Source organism: Mus pahari, chromosome 9, assembly GCF_900095145.1.
Source record: "Mus pahari chromosome 9, PAHARI_EIJ_v1.1, whole genome shotgun sequence".
Lineage (NCBI taxonomy): Eukaryota > Metazoa > Chordata > Mammalia > Rodentia > Muridae > Mus > Mus pahari.
Genome location: NC_034598.1, coordinates 46,866,759 through 46,889,153, shown reverse-complemented (window position 1 = coordinate 46,889,153; position 22,395 = coordinate 46,866,759). Strand labels below are relative to the sequence as shown.

Below are 22,395 nucleotides of genomic sequence, written 5' to 3'. Positions count from 1 at the left end.
AAATAAGTCTGCTCTTTATACCCAAAGTCCTACCATGTGCACAACCTGGCCAATTCCTAAAACACATTAACAGCACATATTTCATTTCCCAAGCACAAAATGCTTGGGTGATTTTTAGTACCCTCAGTCTTGTTCAAAACATGCAACTCATTCATTTTTTTAAAAGATCATTTGTTTTTCCAGTCTTTTTGCTCCTGACTCTCACTACAAATATATCTAAAAGTGACCTGTAAGCATGCCACATCCTGACTAAAAAGCTTTCTCAAACTTCCTCTACTAAATGAATTATTTTGTAATGTTTAATTTTATCCTCTTATAAAAGTCTTAGGACACACATAAAATATAAGCACATTATTTGCAAGAAGATAACAGTGTGGTATATACAAACTTTATAATGAATTTCAATATAGTACTGATTTTCTACCTTAAACTCCTTGAGTAATCTTTAGTATTTTAAGCATCTCAACTTTATATCTTGAGATCCCCACCAGAATCATTCATTAGTTTATACTCATAGAATTTTAGTCTTTGCTTTATATCTCCTCCCTAAATTGTCCCAAATTCTACCCATAAACCAGAACTCTCAGCAGTTTGGAGACTAGGACACACAGTTCTATTTAGCCATCTTCTTTAGCCTGAGAATTTTCCTTAGATGTTTAGGGACCTTTCAGATGAAATCCATATTTGTGGCCTCAATACTAAAAAACAAAAACAAAAACAAAAAACAAAACAAAAAACAAACAAACAAACAAACAAAACTTTCAGAACCTGCTAGTATCCTAAAGTACTCAAGATGGGAGAAAGGACAAACTCTCCAGAAGAAAGCAAAAAAATTCCTGCTGGGAAGAATGCAGTCTCAAGGGAAGAGTTGGGAAAAGTAATAGGTACTCAATGATGGGTATAGCATTCTCTAAAATAGTAAGTAAATCATGCCATTAGGCACATACACAATTGATGATGTTCAGAGCTCATCTCAAAAGACTTCTAAGAAATACCCAAGTGCTCCCGTTAAGAATGATGTATAAAAGCCGGGCGTGGTGGCGCACGCCTTTAATCCCAGCACGCGGGAGGCAGAGGCAGGCGAATTTCTGAGTTCGAGGCCAGCCTGGTCTACAAAGTGAGTTCCAGGACAGCCAGGGCTATACAGAGAAACCCTGTCTCGAAAAAACCAAAAAAAAAAAAAAAAAAAAAAAAAAAGAATGATGTATAAAATAACTCAGGAGATGCCTTGGATAGTTTGTAATCTGATTAAATGAAACCAGAAGCCACTGAAGTTGCACATGGTATTTATCACATTTGCTTTCCTTATAATAAATGAAATTCCTAGCAAATTGTAGGCTCATGACTAAGAAGGGACAAAAGTCATAAACACTTTCTAATTGTGCTGAAATTCTGGATCTTATGCTGTCCAGAGCTTCACTATATTTCCAGAGTAAGAGGCTTCTTGATCGCTTATGTTCTTGAGACTGCTCCTACTGTTCTATCCCACCTCACTTCCAAAATTCTAAGAATCAAACAGTTACAGCAACAATTCCAAATCTCTGATGCCAGTTTTCAACTTGCTTTGGTTTTGTGAATAAATGTCAAACATAAATTACATAAAGTAATCAACATTCAGTTTAGTTCGTGGTGACCTCTTTTATGCATTTGTTCATAATGTCATAGTGGCAGGACCATATGGTAGAGAATTTTTTCAATTCATGATGGACAGGAAGTAGAGAAATATAGAAATATACCAGACATAGATATCCCTCACAAACCCGTCCTAAGGGTTGGGGGAAGGTCTTATCTTATTAGTTTCCCAAACTGTCTCCCAAAATATAAGCACAAGGTGGTTACCAAGGCTTGAACACATAGGTGTATATAAGGCATTTCAAATCATAACATTATTGTAATGAAAATACTATAAATATTTCTGATAACATCTTACTACCTTTTTACTGATGCAAATGGAATCTGTCTGTATGAAAAGAAAACCATATCCTCATTAGTTAGCAATATGTTAAGAATGGATTCTCATCCCTATGCTAATGATGAGAAGTTTTATTCATAATGGAAAAAATTAGTGAATACCATCTTTAAGAGGTAAAGAGCAAAGCATAGATAGTATATACATATAGAGGGACCGTTAGATAAATTTTAGGAATGTAAGACACAGAAGAATTTGAAATACATGTTGACTGAATAAAAAGAGGAAAGATTAAGCTGATGTATGAAAATTAGAATTAATTCCATTTAAATAAAATTCTAGAAGACCTAATTTTACACAGAGGAAACTTATACACCAGTAGTTGTCAGAAGTTTGATAAAGGGTTTTAACAAATGTGAATTACTCTGACTCATACATTCATTTTCTAGAATATCTTCAGTATGACAAATTTTAACACAACCTGTTCAGCAAAAAAGTAGCAATGTCTATCTTATTCATTTCTTTCTGATTCATGTAACTAGGTTCTGGCTAATGGGAACAATTTTGAAGAAAGGTATTTTTCAATTCAACTTTTTGGAAAGTGGTCAAGACTATGGTAGTAAATGACAACGAATATATATATACATACATATGTATGTATATATATGGTTTTTCGAAGAGATATTTGTTTGTTTGTTTTTAGGGCAAATTTTTTATTAGATATTTTCTTTATTTAGATTTCAAATGTTATCCCCTTTCCTAGTTTCCCCTCCAAAAAATCCCCTATCCCCTCCCCCCTTCCCCTGCTCCTCAATTGACCCACTCCCATTCCGGGCCCTGGCATTCCCCTATACTGGGGCATAAAAATTTCATAGGACCTAGGGCCTTTCCTCCCATTGATGACCAACTAGGCCATCTTCTGCTACATATACAGCTACTGCCACAAGTCCTACCATGTGTTTTCTTTGATTGGTGGTTTAGTCCCAAGGAACTCTGGGGGTACTGGTTAGTTCATATTGCTGATCCTCCTATGGAGCTTCAAACCCCATTAGCTCCTTGGGTACTTTCTCTAGCTCCTTCATTGGGGACCCTGTGTTCTGTCCAATGGATGATTGTGAGCATCCACTTCTGTATTTGCCAGGCACTGGCAGAACCTCTGAAGAGACAGCTATATCAGGCTACTGTCAGCAACTTCATGATGGCATCTGCCAAGAGTGTCTGGTTTTGGTGGTTGTTTAGGGGATGGATGCCCAAGTGGGGCAGTCTCTGGATGGTCGTTCCTTCAGCCTCTTATCGAATTTTGTCTCTGTAACTCCTTCCATGAGTATGTTGTTCCCCCTTCTAAGAAGGATTCTGAGCTTCTAGGCTAATATCCACTTATCAGTGATTGAATATCATGTGTGTTATTTTGTAAATAAGTTACCTCACTTAGGATGATATTCTCCAGATCCATCCACTTGCCTAAGAATTTCATAAATTCATTATTTTTAACAGCTACATAGTACTCCATTGTGAAAATGTACCACATTTTCTGTATCTATTTCTCTGTTGAGGGACATCTGTGTTCTTTCTAGCTTCTGGCTATTTTAAGTAAGGCTGCTATGAACATGTGCCCTAACCACATATTAGAGCATGTTCTGGGTATATGCCCAGAAGTGGTATTGCTGGATCTTCCAGTGGAACTATGTCCAATTTTCTGAGGAACTGCCAAACTGATTTCCAGAGTGGTTGTACCAACTTGTAGTCCCACTAACAATGGAGGAGTGTTCCTCTTTCTCCACATCCTCACCAACATCTGATGTCACCTGAGTTTTTGATCTTAGCCATTCTGACTGGTGTGAGGTGGAATCTCAGGGTTGTTTTGATTTGCATTTCCCTGATGATTAACGATGTTGAACCTTGTTTTAGGTGCTTCTCAGCTATTCAATATTGCTCAGTTGAGAATTATTTCTTTAGCTCTGTACCCCATTTTTTAATAGGGTTGTTTGGTTTTCTGTAGTCCAACTTCTTGAGTTCTTATATATGTTGGATATTAGTCCCCTATTGGATTTAGAATTGGTAAAGATCTTTTCTCAATCTGTTGGCTGCCTTTCGGTCTTATTGAAAGTATCCTTTGCCTTACAGAAGCTTTGCAATTTTATGAGGTCCCATTTGTCAATTTTTGATCTTAGAGCACAAGTGTTCTGTTTAGAAATCTTTCTCCTGTGCCCATATCTCCCAGGCTTTTCCCCACTTTCTCCTTTATAGGTTTCAGTGTCTCTGGTTTTATGTGGAATTTCTTGATCCACTTAGACTTGAGCTTTGTACAAGGAGATAAGAATGGATCAATTCTCATTCTTCTGCATGATAACCATCAGTTGAGACAGCACCATTTGTTGGAAATGCTGTATTCTTTCCAATGGATGGCTTTATCTCCTTTGTCAAAGATCAAGTGACCATAGGTGTGCAGGTACATTTCTGGGTCTTCAATTCTATTCCATTGATCTACCTGTCTGTTGCTGTACCAGTACCATGCAGTTTTTACCACAATTGTTCTGTAGTACATCTTGAGGTCAGGGATGGTGATTTCCCCTGGTTATTGTTGAGAATAGTTTTTGCCGTCCTAGGTTTTTGTTATTCCAGATGAATTTGCAAATTGCCCTTTCTAACTCTTTGAAGAATTTAGTTGAAATTTTGATGGGGATTGCATTGAATCTGTAGATTGCTTTCAGCAAGATAACCATGTTGCCAATCCATGAGCATGGGAGGTCTTTCCATCTTCTGAGATCTCTGATTTCTTTCTTCAGAGACTTGAAGTTCTTATCATATAGATCTTTCACTTGCTTAGAGTCACACCAAGGTATTTTATATTATTTGTGACTATTTTGAAGAGTTTGTTTCCGTAATTTCTGTCTCAGCCTATTGATCCTTTGGGTAGAGAAAGGACAATGATTTGTTTGAGTTAATTTTATATCCAGCTACTTCACTGAAGTGGTTTATCAGGTTTAGAAGTTCTCAATTGGAATTTTTTTTGTCACTTATGTATACTATCATATTATCTGCAAATAGTGATATTTTGACTTCTTCCTTTCTAATTTGTATCCACTTGATCTCCTATTGCTGTCTAATTGCTCTGGCTAGGACTACAAGTACTATATTGAATAGGTAGGCAGAGAGTTGGCAGCCTTGTCTAGTCCCTGATTTTAGTGGGATTGCTTCCTGTTTCTCACCATTTAGTTTGATATTGGCTACTGGTTTGCTGTATGTTGCTTTTATTATGTTTGAGTATGGGCCTTGGATTCCTGATCTTTCCAAGACCTTTATCATGAAGAAGTATTGAATTTTGTTGAATACTTTCTCAGCATCTAATGATATGATTATGTGGTTTTCATCTTTGGGTTTGTTTATATAGTAGATTATATTGATGAATTTCCATATATTGAACTGGTGGTTATCATGCAGAAGAATGAGAATTGATCCATTCTTATCTCCTTGTACAAAGCTCAAGTCTAAGTGGATCAAGAAACTCCACATAAAACCAGAGACACTGAAACCTATAAAGAAGAAAGTAGGGAAAAGTCTGGATGATATGGGCACAGGAGAAAGATTCCTAAACAGAACACTTGTGCTCTAAGATCAAAAATTGACAAATGGCACCTGCATCACTAGCATAAAGCCTACTTGATCATGATGGATGATCATTTTGATGTGTTCTTGGATTCAGTTTGTGAGAATTTTATTGAGCATTTTTGCATCGATATTCATAAGGGAAATTGGTCTGAAGTTCTCTTTCTTTGTTGGGTTCTTGTGTGGTTTAGGTATCAGAGTAATTGTGGCTTCATAGAATGAATTGGGTAGAGTACTTCTGTTTCTATTTTGTAGAATAGTTTGAGGAGAATTGAAATTAAGTCTTCTTTGAAGGTCTGATAGAACTCTGCATTAAACCTATCTGGTCCTGGGCTTTTTTTGTTTTTTTGTTTTTTTGTTTTGTTTTGTTTTGTTTTGGTTAGGAAACTGGAAAAAAACCTGACTGCTTCTATTTCTTTAGGGGATATGGGACTGTTAAGATTGTTAATCTGATCCTGATTTAACTTTGGTCCCTGATATGTGTCTGGAAAATGGTCCATTTCATCCAGGTTTTCCAGTTTTGCTGAATATAGCCTTTAGTAGTAGGATCTAATGATTTTTTGGATTTCCTCAGATTCTGTTGTTATATTTCCCTTTTAATTTCTGATTTTGTTAATTAGGATGCTGTCCCTGTGCCCTCTAGTTAGTCTGTCTAAGGGTTTATCAATCTGTTGATTTTCTCAAAGAGTCAGCTCCTTGTTTGGTTGATTCTTTGTATAGTTCTTTCTGTTTCTACTTGGTTAATTTCAGCCCTGAGTTTGATTATTTACTTCCATCTTCTCCTCTTGGGTGAATTTGTTCCCTTTTGTTCTAGAGCTTGTAGTTGTGTTATCAAGCTGCTAGTGTGATCTCTCAAGTTTCTTTTTGGAAGCGCTCAAAGCTATGAGTTTTCCTCTTAGGACTGTTTTCATTGTGTCCCATAAGTTTAGGTATGTGTGGCTTCATTTTCATTAAACTCTAAAAAGTCTTTAATTTCTTTCTTGATTTCTTTCTTGACCAAATTATCATTGAGTAGAGTGTTGTACAGCTTCCACATGTATGTGGGCTTTCTATTATTTATGTTGTTATTAAAGATCAGCCTTTGTCTGTGGTGAGCTGATAGGGTGCATTGGATTATTTCAATATTTTTATGTCTCTGGAGGTCTGTTTAGTGACAGATTGTATGGTTAACTTCGGAGAAGATACCATGAGGTGCTGAGAAGAAGGTATATCCTTTTGTTTTAGAATGAAATTTTCTATAACTATCTGTTAAATCCATTTGTTTCATAATTTCTGATAGTTTTACTGTGTCTTTGCCTAGTTTGTTTCCAGGATTGTCCATTGATGAGAGTGGGGTGTTGAAGTCTCCACTATTATTGTGTTAGGTGTAATGTGTGGTTTGAGTTTTCGCGGTTTCTTCAATAAATGTGAATGCCCTTGCATTTGGAGTATAGATGTTCAGAATTGAGAGTTCATCTTGATAAATTTTACCTTTGATGAGTAAGAAATGTTCCTCCTTATCTTTTTTGAGAACTTTTATTGAAAGTTGATTTTATTCGATATTATAATGGCTATTCCACCTTCTTTCTTGGGACCATTTGCTTGGAAAATTGTTTTCCAGCCCTTTACTCTCAGGTACTGTCTGTCTTTGTCCCTGAGGCGGGGTTTCTGTATGCAGCAAAATGTTGGGTCAGGTTTACATAACACATCTGTTAGTCTATGTCTTTTTGTTGGAGAATTTAGTTCATTGATATTAAGAGATATTAATGAAAAGTCACTGTTGCTTCCTGTTATTTTTGTTGTTAGAGTTGGAATTCTGTTCATGTGGCTATGTTCTTTAGGTTTGTTGAAAGATTGCTTCCTTGTGTTTTCTAGAGCTTAGTTTTCCTCTTTGTGTTAGAGTTTTCCCTTTATTATTCTTTGACAGGCTGGATTTGTGGAAAGATTTTGTGTAAATTTGGTTTTGTCATGCAATATCTTGGTTTCTCCATCTATGGTAATTGAGAATTTTGCTGGGTATAGTAACCTGGGCTGACATTTGTGTTCTCATAGGGTCTGTATGACATCTGCCCAGAATCTCCTAGCTTTTATAATCTCTGAGTAGAAGTCAGGTCTAATTCTGATAGGTCTGCCTTTATGTGTTACTTGACCTTTTCCCTTACCACTTTTAATATTCTTTCTTTGTTTTTTGCATTTGGTGTTTTAATTATTATGTGACGGGAGGAATTTTTTTTCTGTTCCAAACTATTTGGGGTTCTGTAGGCTTCTTGTATGTTCATGGGCATCTCTTTCTTTAGGTTGGGGAAGTTTTCTTCTATAATTTTGTTGAAGATATTTACTGGCCCTTTAAATTGGAAATCTTCTCTTCTATACCGATTATTATTAGGTTTCATCTTCTCATTGTGTCCTGTATTTCCTGGATGTTTTGGGTTAGAATCTTTTTGCGTTTCTCATTTTCTTTGATTGTTGTGTCGATGTTGTCTATGGTATCTTCTGCATGTGATATTCTCTCTTTAATCTCTTGTATTCTGTTGGTTATACTTGCATCAATGGCTCCTGATTTCTTTCCTAGGTTTTCTATTTCCCGAGTGGTTTCCCTTTGTAATTTCTTTATTGTTTCTACTTCCATTTTTAGATTCTGGATGGTTTTGTTCCATTCTTTCAACTGTTTGTATATGTTCTCCTATGTTTCTTTAAGGGAGCTATTTATTTCCTTCTTCTAGTCCTCCATCATCATCATGAGAAGTGACTTTAGATCCATGTCTTGCTTTTCTGGNGTGATGGTGTATCCAGGACTTGCTATGGTNGGAGAGTTTGGTTCTGATGATGCCAAGTAACCTTGGTTTCTGTTGCTTCTGTTCTTAAGCTTGCCTCCTGCCATCTGTTTGTTTCAAGTGCTCCCTGCCCTCAATATATCTGATTAGAGCCTGACCTTCCTCTAATCCCAGTTGAGTTAGAACTCCTCAGAGTCCAGCTTTCTCTGTGATCCTATGATTCTGTGATCCTGTGATCCTGAGATTCTTAGCTGTCAAGCTTCCTCTGAGACCATGAGATCTTGGTATGATCAAGCTCCTGTGATCCTGGAATCCTAAGACCCTGGGTGTATTAGAGCACCTGTAAGTGGTACTTCCTCTGGGGGACTATTGGGCTGTCTGATGTGTTTGAAACCAGAGTAAACCAGTGCTGACCAGAAGGACCCCAAGCCACTTGTAGGGTGGGGCTCTTGTGTCCCTGCTCCTGCTGGCCCCAGGCACTCTAAGCTGTGTTGGGACAGATGTATTCCACTCACCAGTGTTCCTAAGATCCTGGGTGTGCTAGGGTGCCTTGGGGGTGGAGATTCCTCTGGGGACTGTGGGACTGTCCACTGAGACAAGATGATACTTTTAAATTAAAGATTCATCATAATTCTTTCAGGTAACTTTCTCCTAACTGCAAACTCATAGTATTCTGCTGGCATATGACTTAAAATAAGAGATCTTCTACTTGGTCTTTCCCTCTTAGTTCCTCAGAGCACACTGCTGGGTGGTGAGTTCTAGAGAGGGATATTTAGTCACAAGGGTGGGACCTTAGGAGTAAATCAATACCTGTCTCACAGGAATGAGTTAGTAACCATGGAGGTTTTCTCTCCTCCACATGAACTCACTCTTTTTCCTGATTTTTGTCATGATTTAACGGGTAAAGAGTCCTTATCTTTGATCTTTCAGACTTTAGAAAGTATATCCAAAATAAATTTATTTTCTTTAGATACACTCTGCTTTTGGAATTTATTGTGTACATCTTTTATCATGTAATCATGTTGTCAATGTCTCCACTAAAAGAAAAACAAAAGCATGAGTATTCAGGTAGAAAAACTGAAAACAGACAAAGAAATGACACTAATGGTTTTCAAGTTAAATAAAATTCTATAAAAATAAATTTGTTCCTCATTTACCTGAACATTGCATGTAAGAGTCCTATGTGATGAACCTGTAATGGGGAGGTGGGTAAAGTGAACCCTCTGGATTAGTAAGATTACAGGTAAAGAATATCTTTCCCTTAAATTTATGAGGGGAAATTTGTATGATTTTTTATCTTAAGAACTAACTATCTTGAGACTTTTGGAGAACTGTGCTGCATAATACTTGTCAACTCACCACAAGCTAGAATCACTTGAGAAAAGGAAATCCTCAATTGAGAAAATTCCTCCATAAGATTGATCTGTAAGCAAGCCTATTGAGTACTTTCTTAATTTGTGACAGATTTGAGAAGGCCCAACCCATTATAGATATTACACACTGGGCTGGTAGTCCTAAGTTCTGTATGAAAGCAAGTTAAGGTGGTTTGAATATGCTTGGACCATGGGAAGTGGCACTAATAGGAGGTGTGGCCTTGTAAAAGGTGTGTTCATGTTGTGCTGCAATGTCTCCGGCCAGCAGAGACAAGGACAACATGTACACCAGGTTTGGGTGAAGCAGCTTCCACTTTTTTAATCAGGCCAGCTTAATATATACACAAGGGCTGCTGATGTCCGATCCTTTCAACCAATCACACTCAACCATGCTATGCGCCAGGTGGGCAGAGCGTGATCATTCAGGTGTGCATAATCAGGTTTTTGGTAAACAAGCAGGGAATCACAGGGCTTGGCAGTGAGCCAGGGCGCCGTCTTGGCTGCCGCTTCCCACACTGTTGGAGGAAGTATGTTTGGTCATGATGTTTGATCACCATTGTAACCTTGATTAAAACAAGAAATATACTTCTCATGAACACCTAAATGGTTCTAAGAGTTTACTTTTAACTGACTGATGGACATGAAAGGCCTCACCAACCATTCCAGTTCCTTCTAAGCTACACGTTTCTCCATTCATTTTTTTTCCAAGCAAATCACCTCTCAATATCTTTACCAGCTTGTTCTTAGTCAGAAAAAAAGACTGCATATGACACATAATTTATGGTCTAAATAGATTGATTAGATTAATTGTATTATCAACTTTATCAACCTTATTAAAGATATATAACTGAGTTGGGAGCCTTTAGATATACCAATGAGCATGAGTGCTGTGAGAAGCTATCTAACCTAATACAGACACATGAATAATTAGGTTAATTAAGGAACTTCACTAATAACTGCTTTCTTAAATGTTACAGCAGACACTGCTTAGAGTAATCTCTATGCAAGTCTCTGGAGATAGTTTAGTTTCTTAAAGCACATTTTGTTTTTTTTTTTAAATACAGATTATCTGGATACTATAGTTGGATAACAAGAAAAGTATTGCTTCCTTGGGAAATGTTGTTATGAAGATCAAATTCTCATGAGAATTTTCATCATCTCTTTAGGTTTTGACTTAGGAACTGTGAGCATAAAAATTTCCTAAGATTAGAGTTAATTCATTTTTTTGTATGAATGGCAGTGAGAGTAATACATAGAAAATGATTCAATGCATGTACCTCATCACTGCAGTAAAGAGAGGACTTAAACACAAAAAGCTGCCTGAGAAACATTTACTAATGAAATCATCAACAAGATTGTCTTAATAGGTGAGGAAAACAAACCACATATTGTAGTTTAAAGACAAGCACATTCAGAGTGGAGTGCAGTGTTTGTGTTCATATCAGCAATTTGGCGAAAACATTAGTATGGAGAATCAGATCCAAGTATGTCTGTGACAGTATCTGTGCCTTTTTATGATATTTGAGCATTTGTATTTCAGATAAATATTTATATCTTTTAGATTTTTTAACATACTTATTTGGGATTCTAAAAGATAAAACTGACATTTTAGATTTTAAAATTATTTTCTGCTAGGCATATTTAATGTATTTTTGAAAACGTTTCCATTAAAACATTGATGTTTTCAATCACTTTTAAATTTTAGTTCAAGAAAATAAGATGTTTAAGACTTTTTAGTGTATTGATAACTTAGAACTAAATTCTTTTTCCATTTTAAATTAACCTGATACTCATAATGGATGAGACAATTCTAAAAGCTCAGTAATAGGTTTTACTTGAATGTAAATTCTGCCTTTTATCAGAATATTTTATGGAATTGTTGGTATGTCTGATTGAAGTTGGATAAATAAATTATTTTAAGCAATAGTTTCTGTGGTTTAAATATATGAATTTCTACATTTTTGGACATTGTGGTAATGATCTATGTAGATAAGGTAAACTTGTAAGAGATACATTCATGACTCTCTGAATATGAGGGAATGTCCAATAAAAGTGATGATCTTCTTTACCCATGCTTGTTGACTATGATGGAAAGCATGGTTCTGACAGAAGTCTCCTTATTGCTTCTAAGTAGAGTATGGGTTTACCCTGCTCTTTGCTTCAGTTCTCCCATCTTATTTTGTCCCATTTCTGTTTTAATACCTGTCATAGAATCCAAACGTTTCCTGTACATCTTTATTGATATTATCTTAAATTTACTTTGTACTTGGATACCTTATTTTAGTTATTTGTGACCTCTTTTAGTAATAATATCTACATTAGAGGTTGTTCCTAATTAGTATAATGTCCTTAAGGCAAATAGAATTATAAGATGTCATGTCCTTAGTGAAAATGAAGTGCAGATGATGCAAGGTAAGATATCATTATTTTTCATACTAGATGCTCAGTTTACAAACTGCATAAATTTAAGCAAATTTGCTTATTAATAGTGCCAGTTTGATATATAAAGCTATCTATGCCTACTTGTTAATATCATTATTCATTGTTCCAGCTCTTGCTCTTTCTTTCCTTTCCTTTCTGTTCCTTTCCTCTGTTCTCTCCACAACCCTATGTCTCTGGTCAAGTCCAGGGTCTCCTTTACTAGCCAAGCACTTTGGCAAATTGTCATTAACTGAATGTTAGCTTAAGATTTTGATATTTTTGTGAGGGGAAAATTCCAACTATAATTTGAATCATGTTATTTGATAATACAGTATGTTTATTAATTTGCCAAGTAATGCTTTTCCTTGTGGTTCATGCATTTATGTTGTCAATCTATTCATAAGATAACTCAGGAAAATATAAGCATTAGAATTACAAAAGGAAACATTTTAAATTTAAAAATTTACAATTGCTTTAGTTATTAATTTATATTTATTTAACCTTGAAAAAGTGTTCTTCAAGCTTATTTTCCCATCCCTAAAACTCCTATTCCTCAGACTTGTAAACAGCTGCAGTACTCCTACCTCATACAAGACTATAAAACTATTTACACATTTCTCCTTTCTCTTGTATCTTGTATCTCCAGATTCATTTTTCTTTGTACTCGAAGCATAGGAAACCACAATGAAAACCAGATGTAGTATGATAAACCTTTAATCCCTGCACCAAAATGAAGAGGCAGGCAGATTCTTGTGTATTTAATGTCACATAGTAAGTTTCAGGACACCCAGAGTTACATAGTGAGACTTTACTCCAACATAAATAAATTAATGATAAATAATAAATGAATAAATAAATAATAAATGAATAAAATGGCTTAATGTCTTACTTCACACCTTGATAATATAAAACTCTTCCTACTGAGTTGGTATTGAAAGGCAAGGTAAATACAACACAAGGTAACAACAGAAACCAAGGCAATACACATAGAAATAGAAAGTGTAAAAAAAAAATTACTCCAATGATTCATTTCCAGTTTTGAAATTGGATGCTGTGGTGTTAGTAGTGAGATGAACATCAGACATTTTAGATAGAAGAACTAAATAACCTGGGATGTTCTCTCTCTCTCTCTCTCTCTCTCTCTCTCTCTCCTTTCTCCTCTCACCTCTTTCTCAATATAGACTTCTGTGTTTCAAGTGAATAATGTCATTGAATTTGTTTTAAAACATATAATACTGTATCCAATTATACTTCTTTAAATAAAAATGAAATATGACATGTCATTCTAACTCTGTTGTATTCTCAAGAAACAAAACAGTCTTTTTTTGTCTCCCAGCATCTTTAATTTCCTGATAATTTAGTCACCTAAAAGAGATAAACAGATAAAAGCATAATATATTTTATTCTAGAGTAAAATTAAAAATCAATATTCTAATTTCTGTCAGCTACCTCTAAGCTATAAACTTCTATTTTCTTAATATAGCCCTCCTTATAGATGTTGCTCTCTCTGAAAACTAGCTTTTGTAACGTTTATGGTACTTCAACATGACCTATCACTAGTACAGTTCTGAAGTGATAACCTCTTCCCTACCTCCTCTCTCTTCAATGTAGACCATCTAGCAGTCAGAGAATCACAATGAAGAACCATACAAGAGTGACAATTTTCATCATAGCAGGTTTGACTGATGACCCACAGTGGAAAATTGTGTTATTCATCTTCCTGCTTCTTACCTATCTGCTCAGCATCACTGGCAATCTGACCATCATCACACTGACACTGGTGGATGCTCACCTAAAGACACCCATGTATTTTTTCCTTCAGAATTTTTCTTTCTTAGAGATTTCCTACACTACGACATGCATCCCCAAATTGCTTGTTACTATGGCAACAGGGGACAAAACCATTTCTTACAACAATTGTGCCGCTCAAGTGTTCTTTGCTTTCCTTCTTGGAGCATCAGAATTTTATTTGCTGGCAGCCATGTCCTATGATAGATATGTAGCCATCTGCAAACCCCTCCATTACATGACCATCATGAGCAATAAAGTCTGTGTGCAGCTGGTCCTCAGTTGTTGGCTTGTTAGTTTTTTAATGATCTTTCCACCACTACTGTTAGGCTTGAATCTTGACTTCTGTGATTCCAACATCATTGATCATTTCTACTGTGACACAACTCCACTTCTTCAGATTTCTTGCACAGACACACAGCTCATAGAGACAATAGCATTTGTCTTAGCTTTGGTGACACTCTTACTCACATTGGTAATGGTGATCATATCCTACACCTACATTGCTATGACCATTCTAAAAATCCCTTCAACCAGCCAGAGGAAGAAGGCTTTCTCTACATGCTCTTCTCACATGATTGTAATATCCATTTCATATGGCAGCTGCATCTTCATGTATGTTAAACCATCAGTCAAGCAGAGAGTATCTATTTCAAAGGGAATTTCTGTGCTTAACACCTCAGTGGCTCCACTTCTAAATCCTTTTATCTACACCTTGAGGAATCAGCAAGTGAAAAAGGCATTCATTACTACAGTACACAGGATTTCATCTTTCTCAAAGAAATGACTATAGTATTTCATTATGTGAAGGAAATGAAGAAAGGAGATTCAAATAACACCAATTATTCCTAATCTGGTTCAACTTTTTTGGTTTTTTGTTTTTGTTCATTTTCACATCTCCAAGAAAGTAGAAGATTCTTATATGTGTCTGGAAGACATTGAGTTAATCAAACATAACTTCACACTTGCTAGACCAATACACTACTAATGAGTTACGATTCCAGTTTATATAAGCTAATATTTTTAAATCCAAATACTTTCTCTAAAACTCATGTCATCTCTCAAAGATAACTGAGAGATACTGAGTTTATTTTTCCAATGTCCCTTTTGTCTGTTAAAATATCTAGTTATGACTTAGAGATTGGCTCAATAGTAGAGGGATTCCCTACACAGAGGGCCTGGTTTTGATGCCCAGTTCCAAAAATTTTAAAAAAATGAAAATTTAAATTCCTGTCAGTCATCACTATAAAATATTGTTTCACGTTATTATATTTGATGTATTGTTTTATTGAAAGATTATAATTTTACTCTGTATTTGTGATAATTTATAAGCAAATTAAAATTATCACTTAATATGAATTTTTATTTTTTCCTTTTGATTTGTAAGTATGTTTTATTTGAAGAAAGTAAAAGCTAGCAATGTGGCAAAGCAGGAAAATGCTCTTTTTCCAATTCTTATTCCCTGGTCTTCATCCCTGGAATCACTAGTTAGAAGGACAAAACAACTCCTCCTACATCTTTTCCTTGGCTTTCTATCATAGTTGCTCCTATGTCTCCCATACACACATAGACACATAAACAAAATAAAGATTTTGAATTTATATTTTGTTAAAAGAAAACTATAAAAGAGTTTACTCATAATTGTGGTTTTTCATCTGAATATTCTTAAATATTCAACTTTGAATATGTATACATATTCATCTTTAAATATTATATATTTATAATCATAGTTATAAAATTTTATAGAAAATATTTAAAGACTACAGATACATTTATACATTTACAAATATTTCTAGCCACATCTAAAAGAAAATTTGTTAAGCTTAGTGCTTAATTTTGAAAATGGGTAGCACAATGTGTAAATAAAGCTTTAAATATTTTAATTAGCCTGTAATGCTTTAGCTAGTGAGAGATAATTTGTGATTATCTTATGTTGTGTGGTTGATGAGAGATGATTTGAGACTGATTACAATATTTTTAAACTGCCATCTATGCAGGGATGGTTCAATATATGAAAATCTATCAATATAATCCAACATATAAAAAAGTTATAAAAAAAACACTCCTCATGTTAAAAGTCTTGTAGAGATCATGGATACAAGGTCCATACATAAATATAATAAAGGCAATATTAGCAAGTCAATTGTCAACACTCAATTAAATGGAGAGAAACTTAAAGCAATTGAACTAAAATCAGGGATAAGAAAAGGCTGCCCACTGTTTCTGCATCTATTAAAGAGAGTTCTTGAAGTTCTAGCTAGAGCTATACAACTAAAGGAAATCAAGGGTATATAAATTGGAAAGGAATAGGTCAAAGTATCACTATTTACAGATGAGATAATAGTATAAATAAGTGATCTCAAAAATTCTACCATAGAATTCCTGCAGCTGATAAGCATTTTCCTTTTTTGTTTGTTTGTTAGTTTGTTTTTTTTGATTTGTTTTTTCAAGACAGGGTTTCTCTATGTAGCTCTGGCTGTCCTGGAACTCACTTTGTAAACCAGGCTGGCCTTGAACTCAGAAATCCGCCTGCCTCTGCCTCCGGAGTGGTGGGATTAAAGGCGTGCGCCAACACACCTGGCTCTGATAAGCCTTTCAGCAAAGCAGCTGAATACACATTAACTTGAAAATAAATAAACAAATAAATAAATAAATAAATAAAAGTCTTCCTTTACTTAAACAATAAATGGGCAAAGAAAGAAATTAGGGAAACAACATAATTCACAATAGTCACAGATATTATAAAATATCTTGGTGTAACTCTAACCAAACAGGTGAGAGACCTGTATGACAAGAACTTCAAAACTCTGAAGAAAGAAATTGAATATAATACCAGAAGATGGAAAGATTTTCCATGCTCATGGATTGGTAGAATTAATATAATAAAAATGGCCACTGTTTCAAAAGCAATCTACAGATTCAATGCAATTTCCATCAAAATTACATCTCATCACAGACCTTGAAAGAGCAATTCTCTACTTCATATGGAAAAACAAAAAAACAAAAAAGTACAGGATAGCCATGCTATAATCAACAGTCCCAAAGAAGCCAAAAATCAAGAAGAGCCCAAGAGAAGAAAATTGATCCTTTCTCAAATGGCAAACAAAATAGATATCAGAGGTATGTGGAAGGAGGGAACTGGGTGGTAGAGGAGATGGGGAGGGAAGTAGGGTAGGGGACAGAGATCATATGTAGGGTGTGCAGGGGAGAGAGAAGGGATCTCAGTGGTGGGGGCATGGGGACAATCTTTAAGATGTGCTAGAGGCCTGGGGGGTGGGTTCCAAAGGATCTATGGGGGCAACTCCAGCTGAGACTCCTAGCAGTGGGGATATGGATCCTGAAGTGGCCATTTCTTGTAGCCAAGCAGGATCCCCAGTAGAGGGATAAGGACAGTAACCCATCTACAAAACCTTTGACCTAAAATGTTTCCTGCCTACAAGATGTGCAGGTACAAAGATAGAGCTGAGATGAAGGGAACTAATGACTGCCCCAAATTGAGGCCCATCCCATGGGCAAGAACCAATCCCTGACAGTATTAATGTACTCTGTTATTCTTGCAGACAAGAACCTAGCATAACTTTCCTCTGAGTGACTCCACTTAAGAGCCAATTGAAAAAGATGAAGAGACTCACCTCAAATATTAGATGGAGCTCAGATAGTCTTATTGAAAAATTGGGAGAAGGATTGAGGGACCCTAACAGGACAGGGATTCCATAGGAAGACCTACAGAGTCAGCTAACCTGGATCTTTGAGGGCTCCAAGAGACTGAATCACAAAAAAAAAAAAAAAACAAGAGCACACACTGGCTTGGCTGGACCCCTTGTATATATGTAGCTGATATGCAGCTTAGTCTTCATGCTGGTCCCCAACAACAGGAGCAGGGGCTGTCCATGAGGATGTTGCCTGCCTGCCTGCCTGCCTGCCTGTGAACCCCTAAATGTACCAACCTCCTTGTTTGACCTCAGTGGGAGAGGATGAGCCTAATTCCACAGCTAGTTGATATGAGAGTCAGGGGGGAGGGATCTACTAGTGAGAAGGTGACACCCAGACAGGGGATTCCCCCTCTTAAAAGGGAAAGGGAAAGTAGACTGGGAGGAGGAGTTGTGAGAAGGAGAAAAAGAAAGTATCTTCAACAAATTGTGCTGGTCTAACTGATTATCTACATGTAGAACGCAAATACGCCCATATTTATAACTCTGTACAAAACTTATGCCCAAGTGGATCAAAGACCTCAACATAAAACTGGACACACTAAATCTAATAGAAAAGAAAATTTCTTGAACACATTAGCACAGGAGACAAATTCCAGAAAAGAAAACCAATAGCTCAGGCACTAAGATAAACAATAAACTGGATGTCAGGAAACTAAAATACTCCTGTAAGGCAAAGGACAGAGTCAATAGGACAATACTGCAGCCTACAGAATGGGAAAAGAACTTCACAAACTACATCTGACAGAGGACTAATATTCAAAATATATAAAGGAGTCAAGGAAACTAGACAGAAACAAACCAAATAGCCCAATTTTAAAATGGGGTACAGAGCTAAACAGAATTCTCAACAGAGGAATTTTGGATGGCCAAGAGGCACTTAAAAGAAATATTCACCACCCTTAGTCATCAGGAAAATGAAAATCAAAATGACTCTGAGATTCCACATTACACCAATTAGTATGGCTAAGGTCAATAATTCAAGGGACACCAATGCTGGCAAGGATATGGAGCAAGGGCAGCACTCCTCCATTGCTGGTGGGAGTACAAAATGGAACAGTGGAAATCAATTTGGCAGTTCTGCAGAAAACTGGAAAGAGTCCTACCTCAAGATCCAACTATTCCACTCTTGGGTATAACAAAAAGATGCCCATAATACCCAAAGGACACTTACTCAACTATGTTTATAGCAGCTTTATTCGTAATAGACAGAAACTGCAAACAACCTAAATATCCCTCAAATGAAGAATAAAGAAAATGTGATATATCTACACATTGGAATACTACTCAGCTACTAGAAACAAAGACATCATGAAATTTGCAGGCAAATGAGTGGAACTAGAAAATATTATCCTGAGTAAGGTACCCCAGACCCAGAAAGACACACATGCTATGCATTCACTTATAAGTAGACATTAGCCATAAAATACAGGATAACCATGCTAAGATACACAGACCCAAAAAAACTGAGTAATAAGGAGGCCCAGGAAGGAGGCTTGAATCTCACACAGAAGGGGAAATAAAATAGGCATTGCTGGTAGATGGAGTGAGGGACCTGAGTGAGAGAGGAGATGAGGACAGGAATAGGGATGGGGCTCAGATGTGGGGAGAGAGGGAGGGGTAGGAGATGTCTGGGAGAATGGAAATCATTAGGGGCTGTAGCATTCTGCCAGCCTAGCATTCTCCCAGCCTCTAAGCAGACTGTACCAGACCTCTGCAAGCCACTAACTTAGAACCACCTGTGGTGGTATTCTTCAGATCTGCCAAGCCAGCTCTACTGTTTACATCTGTCACTGCCCTTCAAAGCATCTCCACTGCCTGCTGAGAAGACTTTGGGATGTTCCAGACACTACCCACCTACAGGCTCTCACCTGTGCCTCAAAGACTGGGGCTGGGGGAAAGGGCTTTTTCCCTCGCTATAAAAACTGAGTAATTCATTAAACCTTGGGCCTTGAACAGAATCCTCGGTCTTGGCCTGTTTCCTTTCTGCCGTCTCTTCCCTTCCCCAGCTTGCCTTCCAGGGCGGACCAGGTTCAGAGTGTGACTGCAGGCAGAAACACTCAAGCGGCCATCTCTAGGAGTAGCTGGAGACCTAGGGTAGGGAAGGATCCAGAGATTCTGTGAGAGCCACTCTAGCTGATATCAGAGCAGGGGAAATGGAGACTTCAGTGGGCACCTCCTACATGTAGCCAGGTGAGACTCTCAGTAGAGGAAGGGGGACATCAACCAAACCATAAAACCTCCAACCCCAAATTTGTCCTCACTATAAGATACATAGGGATAAAGATGAAGCAGAGACTGAGGGAATGGCCAAGCAATGACTGACCCAATCTAGACCCATTCCATGGGAGAGAGCTAACCTCTGATACTATTTATGATACTCTGCTGTGCTTGCAGACAGGAGCCTAGCATAACTGTCTTCTGAGAGGCTTCATCTAGCAGCTGATAGAAACAAATGCAGAGATCTACAGCCAAACACTAGGCAGAATTTGGAGAGTTCTTGTGAAAGAGTGGAATATAAAATTGAGAGAACTGGAGGGCCAAAGGCACCACAAGGAGACATACAGAGTCAACTAACTTGGGCCCATGGAGTTTCACAGAGATTGAGCCACCAACCAAAGAACTGGCAGGGGCTGGACTGAGCCCACTACACATTTGTAGCAGATGTGCAACTTGGACATCATGTAGGTCACCTAACAATTGGAGCTGAAGTTGTTTCTGACTCTCTTGTCTGCCTTTGGTATCTCTTCCCCTAGATGGGCTGCCTAGATGTGATTAGTGGGAGAGAATACAATTAGTTGTGTTTCAACTTGATGTCCAAGGGTGGGTAGTACCCAAGGGGATACGTTTTCTAAGGAAAAGAGGAGGGGTAGTAAGAGGAGGAGAGTGTGAGGTGGGACTACTAGGGGGCTATGATCAGGATGAAAAATGAATAAATAAGCAAAATAATAAAAATGTTGTCTATATATTTACTAATTTTTTAATCTCTAAATTTAATTATTTACTTTACATCTTGATTACTGTTCCCCTTCTTCTCCAAGTCTCCCCTCAGTCAGCCTCTTCCCCATCCCATTTTCCTCTAAGAAGGGGTACCCACACCCTGGGACCCAGCCTTCCCTGGAAGTCACTGCAGGACTAGGGGCACCATCTCCCACTGAGGCTAGACAAGGCACACCAGTTAGGGAAGTGGAATCCACACCCAGGCAACAAACTATGGGACATCTGCACATCTGCTACAAATGTGCAGGGGACCTAGGTCCAGCTCACACATGCTCTTTGGTTGGTAATTTAGTCTCTGGGAGCCCCATTCTGTTGGTCTTCTTATGGTTTGTGAAGTCTTTCTCAACTCTGTTCCCTCATTCCTTTCACCAATTCTTCTACAAGATTCCCCAATCTACATTTAATGTTTGGCTGTGGGTCTCTGCATCTGTTGCCATCAGCTGCTGCGTGAAGCATCTCAGAGGACAATTATTCTAGGTTTCTAGCTGCAAGCAGAACAGAGTATCATTAAGAGTCATCCTATGGCCGGGCATGGTGGCGCACGCCTTTAATCCCAGCACTCGAGAGGCAGAGGCAGGTGAATTTCTGAGTTTGAGGCCAGCCTGGTCTACAAAGTGAGTTCTAGGACATCCAGGGCTATACAGAGAAACCCTGTCTCAAAAAACCAAAAAAAAAAAAAAAAAAAAAGAGTCATCCTATGGACAAGAACCTCAAGCTGGGCCAGTCATTGGTTGTCTATTACATTAGTCTTTGCTCCATCTTTGTCCCTACAGATCTTATAACCAGGACAAAAATGTGTGGTCAAAGGTTTTGTGGATGAGTTAATATTCTTATCACTCCACTAAGAATCCTTCCCGACTTCAGGAGGTAACCACTTCAGGCTCCATATTCCCCACTTGTATGAGTCTCAGCTACAGTCATTGCCATAGATTCCTGGTAGCCTTCCCTCTCTAATCCTTTAGCCTGCAAATTTCAGGATATCCTTAATAGCTGAGTAATATTCCATTGTGTAAATGATCCACACTTCTTCATACATTCTTCAGTGGTAGAACATCTCATTTGTTACAAGCTTCTGGCTATTATGAATAAAAGCTGCTGGGCTGGTGAGATGGCTCAGTGGGTAAGAGCACCCGACTGCTCTTCCAAAGGTCTGGAGTTCAAATCCCAGCAACCACATGGTGGTTCACAACCATCCGTAACAAGATCTGACTCCCTCTTCTGGAGTGTTTGAGGACAGCTACAGTGTTCTTACATATAATAAATAAATAAATCTTAAAAAAATAAATAAATAAATAAATAAATAAATAAATAAATAAATAAAAGCTGCTATGAACAGAGTAGGGCAAATGTCATTGTGGTAAAGTGGATCTATTTTGGGTATATGCCCAGAAGTAGTATAGCAGGATTTTGAGGTAGAACTATACTCAGTTTTCTGAGAAACTTCCAAAGTGGTTTCCAAAGTAGTTGTACAAGTTTGCACTCGCACCACCAATGAAAGAATATTCCCCTTGCTCCACATCTTTGCAGCATATGATGTCCCTTGAGTGCTTGATCTTAGCCATTCTGGTGGATGTAAGGATGAATGTCAGAGCCGTTTTGATTTGGATTTCCCCAATCACTAAGAATGCTGAACATTTTCTTTAATTTATTTATTATTATTTTCTTTATTTACATTTCAAATGCTATCCTGAAAGTTCCCTATACCCCACCCCCAACCCCACCCCTGCTCCCCTACCCACCCACTCCCACTACTTGGCCTTGGCCTTCCCCTGTGCTGGGTCATATAAAGTTTACAAGACCAAGGGGCCTCTCTTCCCAATGATGGCTGATTAGGC

General features: G+C 37.4%; 1 protein-coding gene across 1 annotated transcript; it reads left to right on the top strand.

Annotated features, from left to right (window-relative positions):
• Nucleotides 1-13,695: 13,695 nt before the first annotated feature.
• LOC110327069 (olfactory receptor 6C74-like) lies at nucleotides 13,696-14,637 on the top strand. The gene has a single exon (XM_021205792.1). It carries the CDS (start codon nucleotides 13,699-13,701, stop codon nucleotides 14,635-14,637), a length of 939 nt encoding a protein of 312 aa, XP_021061451.1. The 5' UTR covers nucleotides 13,696-13,698.
• The last annotated feature ends 7,758 nt before the right edge of the window (nucleotides 14,638-22,395 follow it).

What these genes read in the sequence shown, in the direction of transcription:
- LOC110327069 (XM_021205792.1), top strand. Translation starts at nt 13,699, where the DNA reads ATGAAGAACCATACAAGAGTGACAATTTTCATCATAGCAGGTTTGACT.